The sequence below is a fragment of the Micropterus salmoides genome, unplaced genomic scaffold, assembly GCF_014851395.1.
Source record: "Micropterus salmoides isolate LMB-PRFRI ecotype aquatic unplaced genomic scaffold, ASM1485139v1 Ms_hic_scaffold_13, whole genome shotgun sequence".
Classification (NCBI taxonomy): Eukaryota; Metazoa; Chordata; class Actinopteri; order Centrarchiformes; family Centrarchidae; genus Micropterus; species Micropterus salmoides.
Genome location: NW_024040374.1, coordinates 1,720,056 through 1,742,194, shown reverse-complemented (window position 1 = coordinate 1,742,194; position 22,139 = coordinate 1,720,056). Strand labels below are relative to the sequence as shown.

Sequence of the window (22,139 nt, the reverse complement as noted above, 5' to 3'; positions counted from 1 at the left end):
TGTGGTTTATAATGGACTGTGGTGCAGAAACCGTGACAGTGTTTGGCTCACTTACATTTTCCATGTTGTCTGTCAGTGGCCAAGTCAGAATAACATATGGTTTTACTGAATAATTAAGTAAATATAATTTCTTAATAAATCGTAAATATAATTTCTTAATACCCCCCCAGCACAGTTACGCTGTCAATCTGTGTGAAACACTGCACTGACTGATAAATAGATTAGAATTTTGCACCTGCACGGTGTAAATATCAGAGCACATGAAGTCCACTCAAAGTATGAAATAAAGTCATTAATATGTATTATGTTTTAAATAGAATCAGCTTTATTGGTAAGTAGGTTCACATACATATAATTACTGGTGCTTAACAATAAACAAAGCAGATAGAAAATATAAGACAGATAAATAGAGCAAGGAATCAAAAATATAAAATTGACAATAAGATACAAAAGAGGTAAAACAATAATAGGATGTGTACAATAACGATATCATTTTCCTCTCATTGAGTTTGATATTAATATTAAAGATTAGTATTTTTATTTAATGGAATATCTTATTTGTACAATTTGGAACAAAAATACAATTATAATATAATGTTACAGCATTCAGTCAGGTTTGATTAAAAATTCAATTTATTTATTTGTTATGTATTAAGTAAATTAAAGCCAGTTTCCCCTCATGTATAGATGTATGTGTGTCTATTATATATTATATTATATATATTGCTGCCGTGGTCAAGACGTGTTCCACCTCAGCTTCATCCAGACTCCATCCCTGATCTCCTGAACTGGATTTTCTAGCCCCACTAACTGCCAACTAAAGATGCAAGTGAGCAGGCTTCAAAAAAGGGTAAAGAGGAGGAGTCCGAGCAGCAGATGGATCATACTGAGACGAATACAGCAGGCATCACTGGCAGTTGTTGTTGTTGTTGTTGTTGTTTTCGTTGTTGTTGGTGTTGGTGGTGTTTTTGTTGTTGTTTTTGTTGGTGGTGTTTTTGTTGTTGATGTTGTTGTAACAGCATTACACAAACTGGTCCCACAACAGGATATTCCACCGGTGATGTTGGCAATACTTTGCAAGAAAGATAGGCCATTCTGGTTGGTAGCCAGGTCACACAGGTTTGAAGATATACAGCCAAAGAGTTTTGCATTGCTGGACCCACTTGTCACTATAAATAAAAATCATAGTTTTACTATAGAAGATATATTTTTTGTCAATTAAGTCAAAGAAGCAATGTTAGACAGTACAAATACTCCATTATGAGTTGATGTTTTTGGTCCTGATTCAGTTCCAAGTCCTTCAACACTGGGTATCTGCCAAAACATTTACATTTACTCATTTGGCAGACGCTTTTATCCAAAGCGACTTACATTTGAGGAACAACATACAAGCAAATCCCATTCCAGTCTGATCGCAAGCTTACTTTATTTGCCACTGCAGCGTGGGTTGAATTTCTTCAAAAGTTAATTCTGTATCAACTTTTGGCCTACACAATATTTTTTTCCCCAGCATTTCCTCCAATCCCCACGAACTACAGTCTACATGCACTATTTTGGAAAATAATGTAATGTGTTTTGTTTTTTTATCAATATTGCTATTGCGATTTAATATGATTAATTTTTAAGCTCTTTACCTTCTGTATTATTCAAAATGGACAAGCAGTAAATCAGTGTATAGTATGACCAACACAATATTAGCTAGATTAAACATAAACTGTTCTTTCTTGTGGGTCAGACCTGTGTTATGATGAAATTAGGTGAGGCATTAATTATTATTATGAGCTATGGTGGAGAAGAAATATTAAATTTTAATAATATGAGAAAGATAATTTGAGAGTCAAGTTATGGCATTAAATTTATATGATATAATATCATCAGGTAGGCCTACCAGTGTTTCCCAGGTTCATTTATTTGTGGCGGCACGCCACAATATCAACGCTGATTTTTGCTTGTTTTTTTTTTACTAGGCCTATTTAAAATTGTATTTGATTGCAGAGCGCCGTAGCGCATTCGCACAGCACATCCTATTGCTCGTCCCTCTTTCTCTCTTTCTCCCCCATGAACACAGCTGCGCAAATCAGTCCAACACAACGCTGTCAATGTTGGAGACCCAGCTTAATAAAGTTATTAGCAAGCATGTAAGGAGCCTAGCTAATAAGGAGAGCTAAGTTAATGTTAGAAACACCTGGGTTTTCGGGGCTAGCACGCTGTATATAGCTGGTAATCAATATCCACTGCATGCGCCGCCCGCCCCCCCGCCTCAGTTACACTGTCATTCTGTTCCATTTCGTATAGGCTTCGCCCTCTAAGGCTATCGCTACTGGGTTTACCCCTCTGCACGCCTGCACGGCACTGATAAATTTTGTCTACGCCCACCCACAGCGTGGGCCTCTCCTTGTATATATACAACGGTGAGGCCCAGTCTTCAGCTCCCTATATTCTTCAGCACTGAGCTGTCTAAAAGGCAGAATATTTCCTGTCGGAAAAGAAGAGCGATGTCTTCTAGCAAGTCGGCCCGAGCGGGGCGGGACGCCGCTACATCAGTACAGGTGTGCGGCGTCCGTGAAACGGGCGGCTTCGTCCTGCCAGGGGTGCTTTGTGCGCCTCAGACCATAGCACGCCGGCCGAGCGCTCACCCCCGGCTCACACTGCTTGTTCTGCGACCTTCTCTCCCCCGAAGAGAAGCAGCGGCGGGCAGATCTTTTTGCCGGCGAGGACGAGGTAGCATGGCGGTCCACCCACTCTCTTGACGAAGCCCTCAACCTGTTGCAATAGGATAAGCAGGAATCCCCCAGTGCCCCCCCGCTTCCCCTGTTCCAACCTCCGATGACGCCGGCCTCGTCGTTGCTATGTTGCCGCGGCGAGGCCGCTTTCAGTCGCGGGTGATTACTCTCTCGGGTTCCTTTCCTCCCCCCCATGGGTCTGAGGACGATACTACATCCCACCTCCTCTGCCCAGTGCGTGCGCTGTCCTGTTACTTGGCGCCGTTCGCAGCGCCTGTTTATGCACTACAGGGAGCAGTCCAAGGGACTTCACCTGTCGGTGCAGCGCCTGTCTCACTGGCTGTGCGAGGCGATATCACAGGCCTATATGTCAGCCGGTGAGTCCCCTCCGGACGGCATAAGGGCGCACTCCACAAGAGGTGTCTCGTCCTCTGTGGCATTGCACGGTGGGATGATGGTGGACGACATCCGCATGGCGGCTCCCTGGTCGTCCCTGTGCTTTTTTGTCCGTTGTTGGAAACATTCCTCAGAGACTTTGGTCCATTTTGACATGACAGCATCAGGCAGTTGCTGCAGATTTGTCGGCTGCACATCCATGATGTGAATCTCCCATTCCACCACATCCCAAAGGTGCTCTGTTGGATTGAGATCTGGTGACTGTGGAGGCCATTGGAGTGCAGTGAACTCATTGTCATGTTCAAGAAACCAGTTTGAGATGATTAGCTCAAATCATGTGACATGGTGCATTATCCTGCTGGAAGCAGCCCTCACAAGATTACGTGTTAACTGACCTATGTAGTTATTTTAACCCAAATCATGATCTTTTCCTAACCTTAACCAAGTACTTTTTGTGCCTAAACCTATCCAAATTACAATGTTTCACAACTTTAAGAACATGCCGTTTCAAAATGGCAAAGTTTCAAAATGCTTCCGTTTTATTTTGAAAGTCTAACCGGACGTTGCATATTTATTGTTGCTAAGCATTGCTAACTTGACTGCGGAGCCTTAAAGGTTCAGTGTGTAATATTTCTGAGGATCTATCGACAGAAATGTAATATAAGATCCATAACTATATTTTCAGTGGTGTGTATAGACCTTACATAATAAACCATTATGTTTTTATTACCTTAGAATGAGCCATTTATATCTACAGAACCGTGGGCACCCCTGTCACCATTGCATCGTCATGTTTCTACTGTAGCTGAAAAGGTACAAACAGCGCTACAGAGCGCGTTTGGTCACTACGTTCTTCTTGTTCTACTTCTGGTAGAATTCAGGCAGTGCAGACACTCATCACTGTGCTGAATACACGTTAGAAGTAGAAGAAATAGTAATAATCTACAGCAGGGGTTGGCAAATAAGTTTTGCATCAGAGCAGTACTTTCAACCATTAGAGGGTGGATGAGAATATAAGATATAATATTGACCTACATCAACATTTTGTTTAGCTCAGTTGGTAAGGTGCACAGCTCACATATAAAGGGTTGAGCGTTTGATCCCACCTTGTGGAATCTTTTTTTCTCTCTTCAACAAATGTTTCTCAGATCACAAAATGCGCTGCACTGTCCATAATCACAGAGAGAACGAACGTGTTTCCCTTGTCAGTTTGTATAATGTGTGGTTTATAATGGACTGTGGTGCAGAAACAGTGACAGTGTTTGGCTCACATTTTCCATGTTGTCTGTCAGTGGCCAAGTCACAATAACATCTGGTTTTACTGAATAATTAAGTAAATATAATTTCTTAATAAATCTACCTAAAGAAACCTCATTTCTTGACTGGTCACTCTGTGCTGTCTCAGAAAAGACACCTTTTGTGCTGTGTCAGCCACCGTAGCTGTCCTGCGCTCTTTCAAAGGTTAGGGGGCAGTGGTAGACTGGACGGATGGTTGCAATTCATAACCCTCACCACTAGATGCCACTAAATCTCACACACTGAACCTTTAAAGGTCTAAAAATTACTCTAAAGGGCCTTGACCAAGCGTCAGTATATAACAAGTCAGGAGTGAGAATTTGTGTTTGCCTGAACTGTTTTCATGTTGTTTACGCCAAATTCTGACCCTACCATCTGAATGTCGGAGCTGAAATCAAGACTCGTCAGATCAGACAACGTTTTTCCAATCTTCTGCTGCCCATATTTGGCGAGCCTATGGGAATTGTAGCCTCAGTTTCCTGTTCTTAGCTGACAGCAGCGGTCTTCTGCTGCTGTAGCCCATCTGCTTCAAGGTTCGACATGTTGTGGGTTCAGAGGTGGTACTCTGCATACCTTGGTAGTAACGAGTGGTTATTTGAGTTACTGTTGCCTTTCATCTTGAACCAGTCAGCCCATTCTCCTCTGACCTCTGCCATCAACAAGGCATTTCGTCCACACAACTGCCGCTCACTTTCGGACCATTCCCTGTAAACCCTACAGATGGTTGTGCGTGAAAATCCCAGTAGATCAGCAGTTTCTGAAATACTCAGACCAGCCCATCTGGCATCAACAACCATGCCACGTTCAAAGTCACTTAAACCCCCTTTCTTCCCATTCTGATGCTCGGTTTAAACTTCAGCAAGTTGTCTTGACCACGTCTACATGCCTAAATGCATTGAGTTGCTGCCATGTGATTGGCTGAATAGCTATTTGTGTTAACAAGCAATTTAACAGGTGTACCTAATAAAGTGGCCGGTGAGTATATTTGTCTATTGTCTATTTGTCTATTTGATGACACACAAATGTACTTGCCCGTCAGATCCACAGACCCTGGAATGCTGAGTTCACTTACCGACTGCCTTTGTCAACTTTTCTGTAAGGTCTCCAAAGTGAAGGACTCTACGGAAGCCCTATGCCGCCATCCATTCAAATATTTTTTTACTCCGTTTTCCCGTGATAACGGGATAATCATCTTGTGATCTCGAGATAACAAACCATAGCTGAATACAGGGGTCAGTCGATGCGTTTTTTTTAGGATAATTTCACAGTACTTTTCAGTGTGACTGGTTAGCTCAGTTGGTAAAGCGCGGGACTTGTAAAGCAAAGATTGCGGGATTTCTGCTTTCAACAAAGTTGTTATGAAGAGATTTCTGGGGAATCCAATCACACATTTCCCAACGACTATTTAAAAGGTTCCAAAATTGCCGTCAGGAAATGTGTAACGTTGAATGGATTCCCCTGAATGAGAAGAGTGGGAATTTCCTCTGCCTGGGAATGATGGAAAAATGAAAAGTCCTTAGATTGATGGATGTGGACCAATCGCTGGGATGCGCACAATCCAGCACGTGCTTTATTGTGAACATGTAAAACAGCCTTCTTCTTCGTAAGAACTTTGGTGAAAAGGATTATGAAAAAAAAAAAAAAACAGAGTTGGTATTCAGTAAGGATCAAACCCACAACTCCAAGAGAATGAGTACTCAGCTCTACCAATTGGGCTAACCAGTGACCCTGATATTCATATTGATTTTATTGATATTATATACTATTTGTTTGAGAGCTGCAGTGATTAGTCACTTATTCAAATAATTGCAACTATTGATAATTGGCAGATTAATTGATAATAATATTGTCATTATTTACAGCCCTAACTGAATTACACTTGCCAGTGTGTAACTGGCCAGGATAGATCTAATAGTACTACTGTTGTCTTGTTGAATCTTTAACGTTCTTGTAAAATGATCTGTCATAAATTCTGAAAGTGTAAAGTAACCAGCCACCATAGGTGTCATATAAATATATGTAAAAAGTATAATATTTATTTCTGAAATGTAATTGATTAGAAGTACAAAATTACATAAAATAGAAATGTAAGGAAAAGTACCTCACATTTCATAGTATTTAAGTTCAGTACTTGAGTAGTAAAAAAAAAGTACTTTCTTTTATTACTTTGCTCCACTGGTAAATTTTCAACACCTCACAAGTAGGAATTTGCTTGAAATACTTTGAGGTAATAAAACTTATATAATACAACTTTTAAATTATAATCATAAAGACTCACCATTCACGCAGCGGTTCTCCACTCCCTGACATCGTAACTCAGAGTTGCATTGAGAGGTGGTGGAGTTACAAGTGAAACACGTTAGGTTATTTGGCTGAGCAGGAGGGACTGAAACAGAAAAGAACAAAATTTATTTGAGGAAGAGAAAACATTTAAGCATCACAAAGTTGAACATGACAATAGATAGCAGGATGAGGAGGTGTTCTTTTTTCTGTTATTTATATATATTATCTTTTTTATATTAATTGAGCTACTGATCTATGTGTACTTACAATTTAGATTTCCTGAGTTGCAGTTACTTGTGTTGCAGCACTGAAGAGATCCAACTTGACGCGAAACACCCCATTTGAAAGAAAATGTTTGATTGCCTGTAGCTGGACACAGGGAGGATGGTACACAGGCCCCGATGTTTTGCGGTATTAAAGGTCCAGATGAATTGACTACAAATTCAAAAAGCAGTTTGTTCATGTTGGCAGACAGAACACAAAACTGGCATTAAATTAATTTCACTGAAAAAGAATAGACGACATGAAGAGAACAGTACCTTGAATCGAAGCAGTTACACACATCGACCCTGACGAACATGTTGATGTATTGTTTGAACACTGCTCCAGTGCTCCAGCTGCAATGGAGAGAAAATAGTCAATTCAGTGATGATCACATCACAAGTCAAACATCAAATCAAATCTGACGTGTTGAGGGTTACAGGTTTTGATGATCTATAAAGGTTGAAACATGTTTTTCTTCTTGTTGTGCAGAAGCATTTAAAAAGACACAATGGCTGTTACAAACAGTAGTTCTTTCCAGTGTTTTTTTCAGTAGGATCAACAAAGTCTTGGACAAGTTTAATAAATGTGGTTCTGGTTAATTTAAAAATAAACTGTTAATATTTAGATTTTAAATCTTTTTGAAAAAACTTTTCTGGCAAACTGAAAAATGTCTTCAAACTTTTAAACTATTCTCCCTGCAGAAACTCTAATGTGATAATAAAAGCAGATACCTGTGCTGGAGAGCGCCCAGATGAGAGTCAGAGAAAGGATCATCATGATGATAAAGTAAGTACTGTGGAATAGTTTTCCGGTATGATGATACTGAACCTTATATACACTGTACATGTGTTGAATACATGCATCACTCAGGGATTGGGTGATCCTGTTTTGACAGTGTAACCAGACCTCCTCTTTTGTCATTGTGTCAACACATTTTCCTACCCTCTTTTTAATTAACGTGTACTAGTGCAGGATTGGGCACCAAATCAAAAATATTAAATATTCTTTTATATTTTATTTCTACAGTAACCTACTTTCTGAAAATGTTGTTATAATATAGTTGTTTCGTACTGTTGAAAGGTGCTATACAAATACAGTTGCCTTGCCCTTACATGCACTACATTTTAACAATACCTTGCTAAAAAAAATATTTTTATTTGTAGCTGGTCAAGATGGAACAACAATCCTTATATATATACACCATTCACATATTAATGCATCAGTAATTAGAATCATTCTGAAATATTAAGTATGTACTACAAAGTAATAGGTGCATTAAGAGGTGATTGGGCTACAAGAGGAACACTGTAAGCTTTATCCAGGATACAAAATTGAAATTGAGCACGTCAGAAGATGGCAGAATGCCAAAGTTGTTGGCATCAAAACAAAAAGTGCAGTTTGTTGATGTTGTTGAAAAGCGCACATAACTTAGCAGAATTTCACTGAAAAGTACTGGATGAGATGAAGAAATTATGATTATTATGATTCAACATTGTCATTTAAAAAACATCATTTTTTTTTCTTTACGTCAGTTGCAAAAACTTGATAGTATTTCTCCAGGGAGTGTAGTAATAGACTGTGGCAGCGCCATACTAAAAGTCTGTCAGGTACTACAGATTGTACGACAGACCAGTAAAAGTGCAGTTCTGGCTCTCTCCCCATTCATTTAGATAGGAGCCTGGTCTTGTTAGTCCTAAATAGCTGCAAGGAAGCGTTGCCAAGATGGCGGCCGAGTGGCAGGACTTGCCTAAAAGGACTTTGATGTAATGTAACTAATAGTAACGTAGCTCTGGGTCTTGTGTAGACCTACATGCATTGTAAATAGCCGCTGGAACACCGGATATCTTTTTTTCTCTGCAAACTGAAACTAAAAGTCAAGTTTTGACTGTGTAACAAACGTGTTGTTTTTGGCTCTGAAAGATGTTTCCTCTCCAGCGGATGGAGGGCAAAATGGAAGTGGGCACCACCTTCAGCAGATCAACCTATATTTTTAAAGGTAGAGTCAATCTGTGGCTGCTGGAGGCTGGGAGAGAATACAGAGAGGGCTTGTTGGCTGAAGCCCAAGGCAAAATAAACTGCTATTGTTATCAGACTTGGCAAACAGAGCCACAGATGATGTTTTACAGTGTTTCCTCTCAGACTGCAAAACTCATATTTATGTGTAAAATCAGTGGAAATCCTTTTTTCCCCACTTTGGTGCTTCACATCTCTATAAACTAAACTACTTTACACTTGTCACCTGTAATAAAAATATGATGCAAACAATGTTCAGTCCCTCTGTACACATGATTATCAGCTAAAGGGTGTGGTTCATATCAGCTGTGAGTTTGTTTGGTCTATGACCGCCTGACAAGGATGCAGATTCGGTTATGTGTAATGCTACAGTGGCAGTTTGTCAGTGAACTGTGTGTGAACACTGAGAGTACACAATGCATTTGAATCGCTGTGGGATGCACAAACATCCCTCTAACATTTATAATATCTTCTTTTTTATATGAAGATTTGCACTTTTTCAAAGAATATGGTTTGTTTTGTATTATATATATATATATATATCTTATTGTCAACAAATTCCACAGAAAGACTAAAACCAATATGTACATGTGTATGTGTGACTGAGTCAGAATAAACAGTGTGTGTGTTCATGGTGACGAGGGAACATGTGACCCAGTGAAACAGTGAGGCTCGCTGATGGTTTTAATAGTCAGACAACAATGGAGCTCTATAGCTCAGAGATACACACAATACTTATTAGTAGATACATACATTGTAGGTTTTGGTATTTTAAATAGGATTTGTTGACAAGCAGAAAATATAGAATAATGGAAGCTTTATCATCTGAGGCAATAAATTATTATTTTTTATTATCTTTCTTTTCTAAAAATTAGTAAAATAAAAATATAGGTAACAGGTAATAAGCTACTTTATATTCAAAACTGTTAACAAAGGGATTGAAATATTTATACTATATTATTTGTTTTCATAACAAATCGTTGCTAATTTATCAAAATTAATATCATGGCAGAAACTATTTTGATACTTCACCTTATCAATACTTTATACTCATATACACGATCTATTCATTGAATTAAGTGGACATTCTGCCTTGCAGAAAGAGCATGTTTTATTTCATGGTCTCTCTGAAGTGTTTTCTGCCATTGTTGTCACTTTGTTCTATCCGTGCCGTGTGGAAAGTTATTCAAGCATCCAAAGTCATGAGACGTGACGGTAAACAGAGGGAAGGTCGTATAGCTTAGCCTGTCACGATCCTGTCCAGTGTAGCCTTGTTTATTATTTTATTCATTTGCATGTTTAACTTTACTTAGTATCTGTCTTGTCCCTTATCTTAGTTCTGCATCTTAGTTCCTGGTCCTGTGCCGTAGTTCATGTCTTAGTATTTACTCCTAGTTCTGTGTTTGCATTATTTTAGTTTTAGTCTGCTCTGTATTCTGTGCCTCTAGTTCTGTTCCTGTTTGGACCCAGTTCCCCCAGTTATCCCTCTGCAGTCCTGATCCAGGTCACCTGTGTTTCTCCCGCCCTGTTCGTTAGACCCTGTGTGTGTGTGTGTGTGTGTATGTTTGCGGTGTGTCTTCACTCCTTGTCCGGACATTGTAGCGTATCCTGTGGATATATTCAGCCTGTTGTTGCCCTGCTTGTTTCTGTGGAGTTTGGATTTCTGTTGCATTACCTTCTTTTATTTGGACTCTGTTTATTTTGGAAAGCTTCAGCTCAGCCACTCTGCCTGTAAGTGTGCTCACCTTTAGTTTGTTTAAATAAACCTTTTGAACTGTACCTGCTCAGCTCAGTTTCCTGCATTTGGGTCCATCAACCACACCACACCCTGACTTAGCCAAACATTTAGAGTAGGTTTATGGGGTGGAGTAACCACAGCAACAGTTTATAAATGGCTGCCTGTAAATACATAATACATATTAATAGTTTTATCAATGTGTTAAGGCTTTTATGAGACGCTCTTGAGGTGGGTGTGGCCAACCTGCTAGGAGTAAAAAACTCAACTCGACTCTACTCACCTTTTTTTTGGTTTTCCATTGTGGAAAAGTTTTACCTGCTACCAGGTAAATTTTTTTGCTTCACCTCCATTGAGGTTCCAAGCGAACTGAGGCGATACTAAAATGTGATGTGAAAACACAGCAGACCACTGATTGGTCAGAGAGAATTGTCACTATTCACTGCGTCATCATTGCACACGCCAGACATTGGCCAGCGACAGAAAGTTTTAGATTTTACAATTTTAAGACGTCATTTCATCACTAAATCCACTTCTGAGAAGTTTTGAGGTGAGAAATCAGCTGTGTAGATTTCCAATAATGACAGTTTTACAAAAAGTGATGGCATAAAAAAAGTGTGCTTGAATATTTTCGGAGTTGAGGAGCTCCACAAGTGACGGCGGGGTAAACCTGTACCAACCCGTGGGACTGATTATTTGACACTAAGCAACCAGCCAAATACACACCAAGACCAACACAATAATACCAAGTACGTTTTAGACAGTAGCTACACCTGAAAGTTAACTTGGTCAGACAATATGGATAAGAAACAAGCCAGCGCGAACTTGTTAAATGACCACAACTATAACCTGGCAGCCCAGAAGGTGTGTGAGGCAGATGAGATTGAGAAGATGGAAGAAAGTAAGTATTTTGGTGAATGAACACACACCGCTGCCCAGCCCTGACCCCAAGAAAAACCAGACAAAAAATATGAAAAGTCATGAGAAAGAAATCAACAAAAAAGAAATTGAAAAACTGAAGGGACAAACTGAGTTAATGAAAAAAGAAAACTGCTTCTTGAGAGAAATGAGCCAGGAAGATGCAAGATGAGACTAATGAGCCTACCTAAGAAGAAAAATGAAGACAACAAGGAAGTCATAATCCTGACCCGGGTGACTCCGGAGGTGGTGGATAAACTCAGAGAAGTGGCTGACATGGTTCATCTCCTGGGAAGGAAAAGTGATGCACCAAATAACAAAATGCAGAGGCCCATCATCATGCTGTTTGCAGAACGGACGGCTAGGAATGATATCTGGAGGAAATCCAAAGATGAAAGAGTTTGCAAAGAACTGAATATTAAAGGTTTATAAAATATTGTTACACGCAAGGGTATGTTTTCATCTTGCAAAGAACAAAAGGCAAATTAGATTTTTCTACAGGAGACTCATTCAGGAATAGCAGATGAAAGATTTTGGAAACAACAACGGGAAGATGACATTTTATCTCTCATGGAACTTCTCACTCAGCAGGAGTAATGGTGCTGATAAATATAGTTCTAGGGAAGGCAACTGAAAATAAAAGTGACACAGATTGACATGGGCTCATGGAGGTAGTAGAGAGATATGACCAAGCTTTAAATATAATTTCTATCTTCTCCAGGGCATCAGGCTTAAATATAAATCCAAACAAATGTGAAACACTGTACCATTGCACAGATACACATGTTATCCATTCCCATTGAACACCATCAGCTCTGCGCAGCACCGCTTGAAGTCAAGAGCACCAATTTTCCCACAATCTCACGTCACATGGCACTACCTTGTGGAACAACAGAACAATCACAATTAATAGGAGTTTTCTCTGCCCTAAGGTTTTTCCACATAGGCACGTGGAGAGGCAGGGAGTCACAGAACAGAACCACACCGTCAAACGTATTGCAAGCAAATAAAGTATTTGATGAAGTTGTCCTGACTGAAATAACACAAGCTTTGTATTTCACTCTGTGTACGATGTGTACAGCATGTGTGACGTCGAGCAACAGCTTAACAGTAAAATGTGTGCACTTAACAAATATTTAAAGCTACCATTTCACTACCGTATTAACCCAAACATTAGTCGACTCTGATTATAAGAGGATGCCTCTTTTCCAACCGCTGTTTTTGAAAAGGCTTCTTTGGAAAGAATATACAAATCGCTTTCACACTAGTCCAGATTTTCTACCTGGTTGTGCAGTAAAGACATCAGGATACTCTTGAGACTTGTCTATACTTGTGACTATATTTCCTCAGTAGTGGCAAAACTCATTACCCGCAGTTAAATTAGGCTAACTAAACAATGACTAACTAAGCAGACACACTACAAACAGACCCACAATGCAACTCTCTTTGTAGGAGCTGATATAGGCTACAGCGCAAAAAAAATGGGTGGACCTAGATATAGAGATAAGAAGAGACACTGAGGAAATTGGACTTGGAAATCCAGAAACAACAAAAAGAGAAGTGATCATTTCATTGCACGCTGTAAGCATGACTGTAACACAATGTATTAATCGCTGTTATTTTTATCTCTCCCAAGCTCCCAGCAGAAAAATGATCCAAGCTAAAGAAAAGGTCAAAAAACATTGTGGTGTCTCCTCCCGTTTTTTCAGGAATGTACAGGATACAGTGAAAATGTATATATTTATGAAAGTGCTACCAATGCCAAATAAAATACGTACAAATGGGCGAGTAACACACAACCCTTTATTATTAAAGAATATTTACAAAATGCCACAGAACAAGAAAAGGTCCACTTAAATATTATCTGCCATTGATGTTATCAGGAAATATTGCTGCATTGTCCCAGTCAATCTCCAAGGCCACTCTGGGAGTGCCAGATAATTCACCTGAGAACACAAAATGTAGTCATTTTGTAATCTGTAATTCATGTTACTGACAATTTGGTAGAATTTTTTTTCTTCTGTGGCTGTGGAAGGTAATGCCAGTTATACATTTCTAATGAAGCAGCAAATACTGGCTTTGCTCAGTGCCTTTACTTAACTCAAATAAGTAAAATAAGTATCACAGGTAGCTTTGCCAAATGTAGGCTAATAGGCTAATAAAAATTATGCGAAATACTTACATATGGATATGTAGCTGTTAACAAACCACATAGGTTTCTGATCAGAGTTACTGCTGACTGAACAGATAAAGCACCACCATGTTAGCCTGGTCTGGAGCAGGATAGCTGAACAGAATTAATCTCCATTGTAAATTGTGCCACTGCTTTCATGAAACCGAGTCACGGCAAAATTCAGCCAGAATAACTGGAAAATGCTACATGCATTTAATGCGTTTTGTAAAACAGCCCTCTGGACAAGAGGTCAGCATAATACAAAAGACTATAGACAAAAGACTATAGACAAAATCCAGTTACGATGCAAAAACTATTTTTATTTAATAATTGTTGTAATAGCATTTAGTTATTTTACTAGTTTAGGCAACTCACGAAGACAGAAATCATTTGAATGAAGCATTTTTTAATGCAGCTACAAGAAATATTTTTATAATAATGTTATGTTTTTATAACAATGATAATAATGTGAAAATAAAGTGAATGGGGTCACTTGTAGTGATAAACCTGTCCCTGATGTTGTAGTGGAATCAACCAGCCTCACTCAAAAAGGGAGGTGAGGTCAGATAATGCCAAAAGGGGGGAGGGAGTTTTCCTCCCCAGGAGTTGGCCTTTTGACATGCAAAAACTAGAGACATGGTAAGGATCTGCAGAGACTCAATCAGACATGCAATGCTTAAGGACTGTCTGTTCAAAGAGCCTTAGTGAACCCCTCTCGGCTGGGTTAGGGTTACCGGCTGGGAGAAACGACAAGCAGTAAGACCAAACCAAGGCATTCTGTGATCAGTGATGTCCAATAGTTGTTAATAATTATCTTTAACTCTTAAAACTCATAGCTTGCGTTCATTAGCTGCCCTTGTGAGTCAAATTCTCCCCACAATAGAACCCCACATTCTCATTGTTTAGCCAATGTTTATTTCTTTGATGTATATTTAACCGCATTTATTTCACCTTAGTTAGTTAATAAACTTCACTGTAATCACAGGAATTGTGTGTGTGTATTGCCTACCTCCAAGTCCCTGCCACGAGAATTTACCCCTTCGATATGAGACTGACTGATTGATTTAAGATAACTGAGCGATTATTAACTAACTGATCACTAGTGAATAGTTGTATAATTATTAACCATACCCAGGGAATCCCGAGACCCTGGGCAAACGGAATCTCGGGTGGTGCCCCGCGAAACAAGAGATTTATGAATTAATATTCTCTGAATATTAAAATTCATAATTTTGTATTAATTCTCATAAGTTTATTAAAACATAAGTAGACATGCTACAATGAATCTTGCCTCTATAATATAGATTGTTAGTTTTGCATGTCAGAAAAGCAGCCAAATAGAAGTGAAAAGGAAGATCCATCACCTGAGAAGTGATATCAAAGAGAAATAAGCTAACGTTAACATCTTTTTGGTGCAGTGCTTTTTAAGCTGAGAAGACCACTGGACAATAAAGTTGTGGCCTTAATACATATACCGGTATATTTAACCAGAGAAAAATGGATAAGGGCAAAGATAACGTTTGAGAACATTAATCTGAAATTAGTAATGTTAGCTCGTAATTTTCTCCCCTGCGGTGTGTGAGTGTGATACAGAGCAGTCAACTTGTCAACTGTTAAATGAACTGCGCATGTCGATTGTCTGATGGAAGTTATTTTTCAAGTAAAATCTCAACGGTCTTGTCTTGAACATTCCACTGCAGGCAGTTTTCCCGCTGTTAGACAAAGCGGCACTCATAGGCCTATTTGTTTTTGAAAGTACATTAACTTAGCTGACAGTCTGAAGAACTAGGAGTTATTTGTAGCTGTAAGATAACGTTAGGCCTACACGTTTGTAAGTACTGGGGTTAATTTTTTTTTTTGTAACTGACGGTGTTTGTATTTGAGAGCTAACGTTACCTTACAGCAGTGGTGACAAGACTAACATACTGGGTGGTGAAGTAACTTAAGTTAGCTTTCTAGCTAAGTTACACACACTTCCAATTTAAGGTTGAACTGTAGTCTGCCTATAGTCAGCCATGTTCTGATACTTCTCTTGTGGAAGGATAATGTGCCAGAAGGGCCATTTGCTGTGGATGAAACACTGTACTTGCAAAACGTTGGCCTTCTGTATTTAAAATTACAGGACAAGTTGTTACTACCAGCCAGTACCATACAGACAATCATTGAGAACTTTCAGGCCACTATAAGCGACATCATTGATGAAATCAACAGGGAAGATCTTCTTAGGATGTGTAACAGAGACATTTTGAGCACAGACCAAAAAAGGAAAAGTGTTTTTAAAAACAATTTCAACTATGTTGAGCCTGTGTCTTTTAGGTTAGGCGGTGATGAAGATGGTAAGGAGTGCTTTGCCCAGTATATTCCTATACATGAGACATTGGCCACTCTGTTCAAAAGTGAGTCTTTAAGAGAACAGTATGTGTCCACACATTTGCAACCACCTACTGGAAATATCCTCCAGGATGTGAGAGATGGAGGGGGATTTAAAGGAAATCAGCTGTTGAAAACAGAACCATCATCTGTTGGGGTGATCCTACACAAGATGCCTTTGAGGTTGTGAACCCTCTTGGTTCAGGAAAGAAAAAACACAAGATTTTAGCGGTCTACATGACCATGACAGACATTTTGCCTCACAATAGATCTACAACAGATCAAATGCAACTAGTCCTCCTATGTAAGAAGAAAGATTTCAAATACTTTGAACAAGGTTTTTGAACCATTGATCAGAGACCTCAAACTTCTAGAGGAGAAAGGTATCTTGACAAATGATGGCATGGTTGTGAAAGTAGCTTTAGTCGCCATTTCAGGAGACAACCTGGGATCACATTGTATTGGGGGGTTTGTCGAAAACTTCAGTCGGGCGAGCCATTTCTGCCGCTACTGTGAGATAGACAGAACTACATTTGTCAACGAACCCCACACATGTGGGACTTCAAGAACTGCACAATCCTATCAAAGTCATTTGCAAAGTTTAGATACCAGTGCTACTGTCTCCGCATGCGGCATCAAAATGGACTCCTTTTAACAAGCTTAATTATTTTCATGTTTGCCAACCAGGGCTCCCATGTCTGGGGCATGACTTGTTTGAGGGTATTGTGTCTTATGACCTTGCATTGTTTGTTGGTAACCTTGTACAAGAGAAGCACTTTACCTACTTACAATTAAACAATGCAGATTTACCTACTTAAGTGCAGGCAGTCTCTTCCCTTCAGCTGTGAATGTACGACAGGATTAGGGCATCTGTAGCTGGTCAAAAATTTGTCTGTAGTAGCTTGCAATGAAGTCACAGTGAAAGGCACCATTTACAGAAAGGGAAGGGTTTGTTTTGCTTGAGAGTTCTGATGGAGAACTTTCTGTTTGAAAAATTAATCTCATCAATGCTCTCAATGAGTGTGCACTTTATAACATACTTTTGTGAAGCTGAGTGACATTGGTGTGTATTGTGAATTAGGAACAGCCCAAGAAGATTATGTTTGCATCAAGCAAGAGGATTTGCTAGACTATTATCCTCTTCCATCATACAAAATGTATGATGTATTACTAATTGCTCCCCACCATTCTTTTCCAGAGGGAGTTTGAACTGATATTTGACAGAAGTGGCAAAAGATTTGAAGAGTGGAGCAAGCTTGTGAGGTAAACACGCATATTCAAGATGCAAACTTGGGTGTACTTTTTAATAACATGTTTTAAAGTGCGTATGTTTTCTTCTACAGCCAAATGTTCACCAATGTTCTTATCACGGTGATGGGAGGAACATGTAGGGATTTTAAAATTGTATATAATTTAAGCTTAAAGTTATTCTGTTATCACATAGTCAATGTTTAGGTTCCCAGAGATTTTAGGTGTGGCAGAAAAACAAATGCTATAGAAAAACAAAGATTAAATGGCTTTCTCTGTCTTTATTAAATCCAACCTTCAGCCTGTCTAAACAGTTTTTTGCTGTTTAAATGTCCTGGTTCATTGCAGAGAGCCAATTAATACCCTCTTTTTGCTTTTTGCTTGAGCAACTTTTGTGCTGACAAAATGTGTTTTCTATATAGGTGAATTGTGTTTCCTCCAGTTAGTATACAGTGCAAAGAGAGAGTGTACTTTGTGATTATTATTGCAGAAATATTGGAAAACTTGTAGATGTAATTTTAAAAAACACGTTTTAATTCAACAATCTTCTGCCTTTGGTTTCCCTGATTCTCAATGGCAATCTGATTAAGACAGAGATGTATAAAACCATTGTAAATTGACAAATGGGATTGTTTGTATTGTCTGCACAAACTCTTTTTCTCTTCAGAAAATGGATCAAGAAATGATGAAAGAAGTGGTGTTATCATTCTTACCGGATCTCTCTGATGAAACTCTGACTTCACTGCTGGATGGATTGCAAGAGCTTGGTATGGAAAACAAGGAAGACCTTGTTTTGGTACAAGTCTTTGGTACGATCTAGAGAGATACCTTAGACCTATTCAGTGTTGAAAATTACTGAACGGATTTCAAGGTAACTGCATTGTCATACTATCCCATGAAACATTGAATAAACAATAATACTATAGTTCAAAAGAATGTTTTTAATGGCCAGCAATATTTCACAACTTTCTTATCAATTCCAGGAAAATCCCAAAACTTTTCAATGTGTCACTCTTTTAATACTTTGTGACCTTCCCTACCTTTGTGTGGGCAGATTTTTATGGGTAAAGAGTTGTTTTCTTTAAATCAAGCATTAACAGGAGGAAGTAGTTCATGTGGGGACTACTTTCAGCCACAGATTTGTTGGTGTAGTGTGGTAGTTCCCAAACTTTATTAGACCATAGCATACCTTCAAATGAACATTTTTGTCATGGACCCCAACCCACAACCATAATAATAATAATAATAATAATAATAAATAATAACAACAACAATAATGCACTTTATTTATATATCACCTTATATACAAGAAAAGCAGCTCAGGGTGCTTTACAATAAAGACATTACATGTCAAGGGTCCATCCATCCATCGTCAACCGCTTATCCTGTGTACAGGGTCAGCTGGCATCGGGCGAAAGGCGGGGTACACCCTGGACAGGTCGCCAGTCCATCACAGGGCCACACATAGACGAACAACCACTCACGCTCACACCTAAGGACATAGGGAGAAAGCTGAAGCACCCGGAGAGAACCCACGCAGAGAACATGCAAACTCCACACAGAAAGGCCGTGGCAACTGGGGTTTGAACCCATGTTAAATGTTAAATGTATTTCTTTTCTCTAACATTCAGTGATTTTTCCTTCCAGTTAAGATACATTCTATCTCCACGTAATCTGTTCTCTCATTTGTAGGACTTGCAATGGTTCAGTTGGAACTGGTTCCTGTCCCCTCTCCAACCTTTATCCCCAGCTCCTCAAGCACTCCTTGCACCATACCATCAATCTCCCCATGCACTCAAGACACTGTTTCATCTACATCCTTGCAGCTTGGCAGACCGTGGCATGCAGACTTCCAGGTCAACTGGGATAGGATGTCAGTAGCAATTCGAAAGGCAATAACAAATAAAACAAGACCATCACCTGGAGACAGAAAAGATATGGTGGAGGCAGTGGTGGATCAAATGTTTGAGCATGATTGTAACCCAACTAGAGCAATATGTCATCAGGTTGTGCGAAGCATTGTAAGGAGCCATCCGAAATGTTGAGAATGCAGAGAGATTTATATATTTTATTTTAGATATTTTTTTCTTCACATACATCTGTGGTATTGTAAGCTCTCTGTTTTTTGCTGATCTAAGCTCCAGTAGATACTTCCTTTTCCAGCGAGTCCAGAACATGTTGAGCTACCTGAAATTAAAATGTCAATATTTAAAATGTAGGCCCATTCCGATTTTTTAAAAGTGGCTTTCTGATCATGGCTTATTTTCTTTCTTTCTAAGAACATTAACTAAGAGCATACACAAATATTTTCAGAACTTCTCTTTAAAGAAATATTATTTCATTCTTACCCCGAATTCACACAGGGAAAGCCTGCACCGTGTTGAGGTGGTCTAGTCAATGCTTGTGCTCACACCAGACGCACCACAGCGTGTCCCAGAAGCAGCTCTCCGCTAGTATGGTCTTCCATATTCTTGATTCCTTTTAACTAGTGTCTGATGAGTATATCTGATTTTGTTTCAGGTGACATAATGAAGCCCAGTGCATGGATGCTGTCTGTGGAGGGCCAAGTGGTCATGGGACCTCACCAGGACTTCGTCAGTGGTTTGGCTGTCATTTTTGGCAGCTACTACAATTTCAATTTGAAGTATGCTGAAGGTGCTTCATGCACTCTGGAATTTATCCAAAGGTAAAAGTCTACATTACTATTGTGCTTGGGGGCCTGTTTAAAGTAGTGATGTTTGGGTGTTGTGTTTGTGAGCAGCCCAGGACCACAGCAGGCAGCTCATAATGACCCCAACAATAAGTGTGTTATAGAGTCAGCTTGTATGTCTGTGCTGGAGACCAGAGAAGAAGCTGTTTTAAAAATTCTGTGTTCAGCGCTCAGTAATTTTGTAGGGTTGAAGTTAGGCTACTCTACCTTGGTACATCACACACCTGCACTTTGTTGATTGAAGTGTTTGTACTGAAAATGGTTTTCAGTTACTGTTATTTTAAATGGTTGCTTTTTAACTGAACCACAGTAATGTCACCTTGTCCAGACAGAGATAACTTGAGTTTAGCTCTGTCATGCAACACCAGTGACCCACTGAAAGCTGTGGGGACTGTTTGGGAAATGACAGCTTTATGAAACTAACTGCTTTCCTTCTGTGTTTTTGTTTAATTTGTTTAATTTGTAGTCTGCTTGATTAATCAATTAACTGTTTAGTCTATAAAATGTCAAAGATTTTATAGACTAAATTAAAAAAAAGTTGATGTATAAAGTAAAGATTCTAAATGAAATTGACAAACATTAATGCAGTAGTTGCACTGTCCTGCAAAGTTTATTTAAACTGCAAAATAAATGTGTAAAATAGATCATGGTTTTGTGTTTATTTGAATTTAATGTATTTTTCAAATATGTAGGTTAATAATGGGTTTATTAAACAGATAAAATTTGTGAAAGAGTCAAATCTACAGTATTGTACAGATTTTAAGTGTAAATTTATAGCACATTTCAGTAGTATTTCCTGTATTTCTACAGCAGCAGCATACTGCTTAATCACAGTACTGTACTGGTCATTGACTGAGATCACAGTACACAGCTGTCATTTCACAACAATGGACTGTAAAATGATACAGTAACATACTGTGGAAGTAATGCAACTAGTCGCCAGTCATTTACTGTAAATCTACAGTCAATCATTTTACAGTGTACTTTTGCTGTTTTTGCTGTTTTCAGTCAAAAAACAGCTCAGGTGTTGACAAAAAAATTTCGGCCACCATTTTTGATATTGTGCAATCCCTCTAAGCTCTCTCTAAGTTTTGGTTTGCTTAAAACTGCAGGAGAGAAGAAGTGTTGCTTTGGAACAGACCGTCTTTATCGTCGTCTGCTGGCCGACTCGTTGTAGTTACACAGACCCTGTCGGATGTTCCGTTCTCCTGGAAAGCATGGGAGTGGATCATAATAATATTTTTATCATTATTTCAATGTTTTGGAAGCTTTATGTTATTTGGAATGTGGTTGTATGTGTTTTGAAGAAAACACCCAATACCAGTGAACATATAAACAGTAAACATGGCCAAAACATGGACATTCGCCTGGTTTATTTTTGAGAAATTGTATAATAACTTTTGTGTATTTTGTTTCTTGTAATCAAATGTACAGCTACAGTTGTATTCCAGGTGTATTAGAATATATTCTGTTGCATTATAATCAGTTGGATGATTGTTTTGATGGTGATATTGCTCTTAAAATACAGATTTTATACCAGGCAAGGATACAGGGTAATACAGGTTAATAGCTAAATGCTGCTTCTCCTTGTTCAACAAGTCCTCCAACCTAAACAAGTAATGTAGTAAAGTAATGCTTTGAGTTTTGAGGAGACAGCAGTCTTTGTTTACACAAAGAGTTCAGGGCTGTCCTCTGGTGTCCTGGAGTTTCTCACGCCCGTGCGTGAAGAGGAGAATATCCTTTGATGTGAGGTAATCAAACAAAGAGGGAGGTCAGTTGCCATGGTTACGAGTTCTGGCTGTTTGTACTCTCTGGTTCGTGTTTCTTTGTCATTTTAACAATCAGGCACCGAGTCTTATCTGGCTGCTGCACCAGAGGTAGCAAGTTTTATGATCGAACTGCCCAGAAACAGCACTTGGGGAAAGCAAACCTTTCACCTCCTCCTTTGGGGTCTCTTCAACCGTCTGTTGAGAGTTGATATCTCAATCTGTGCAGACAATCCAAATGAAG

At 39.1% G+C, this 22,139-nt stretch overlaps 1 protein-coding gene and 1 pseudogene across 1 annotated transcript; one reads left to right on the top strand and one right to left on the bottom strand.

Moving 5' to 3' along the window:
• Positions 1–302: 302 nt before the first annotated feature.
• Positions 303–7,984, bottom strand: LOC119900230 (urokinase plasminogen activator surface receptor-like). Its single transcript, XM_038715022.1, has 5 exons — positions 7,694–7,984; positions 7,238–7,315; positions 6,966–7,133; positions 6,694–6,801; positions 303–1,169 (listed from the first exon to the last, which is right to left on the bottom strand). The coding sequence occupies exons 1-5, from the start codon at positions 7,881–7,883 to the stop codon at positions 841–843; spliced, it is 873 nt and encodes a 290-aa protein (XP_038570950.1). The 5' UTR covers positions 7,884–7,984; the 3' UTR covers positions 303–840.
• A 10,105-nt stretch (positions 7,985–18,089) lies between these two features.
• LOC119901331 lies at positions 18,090–20,109 on the top strand (annotated as a pseudogene).
• Positions 20,110–22,139: the final 2,030 nt, after the last annotated feature.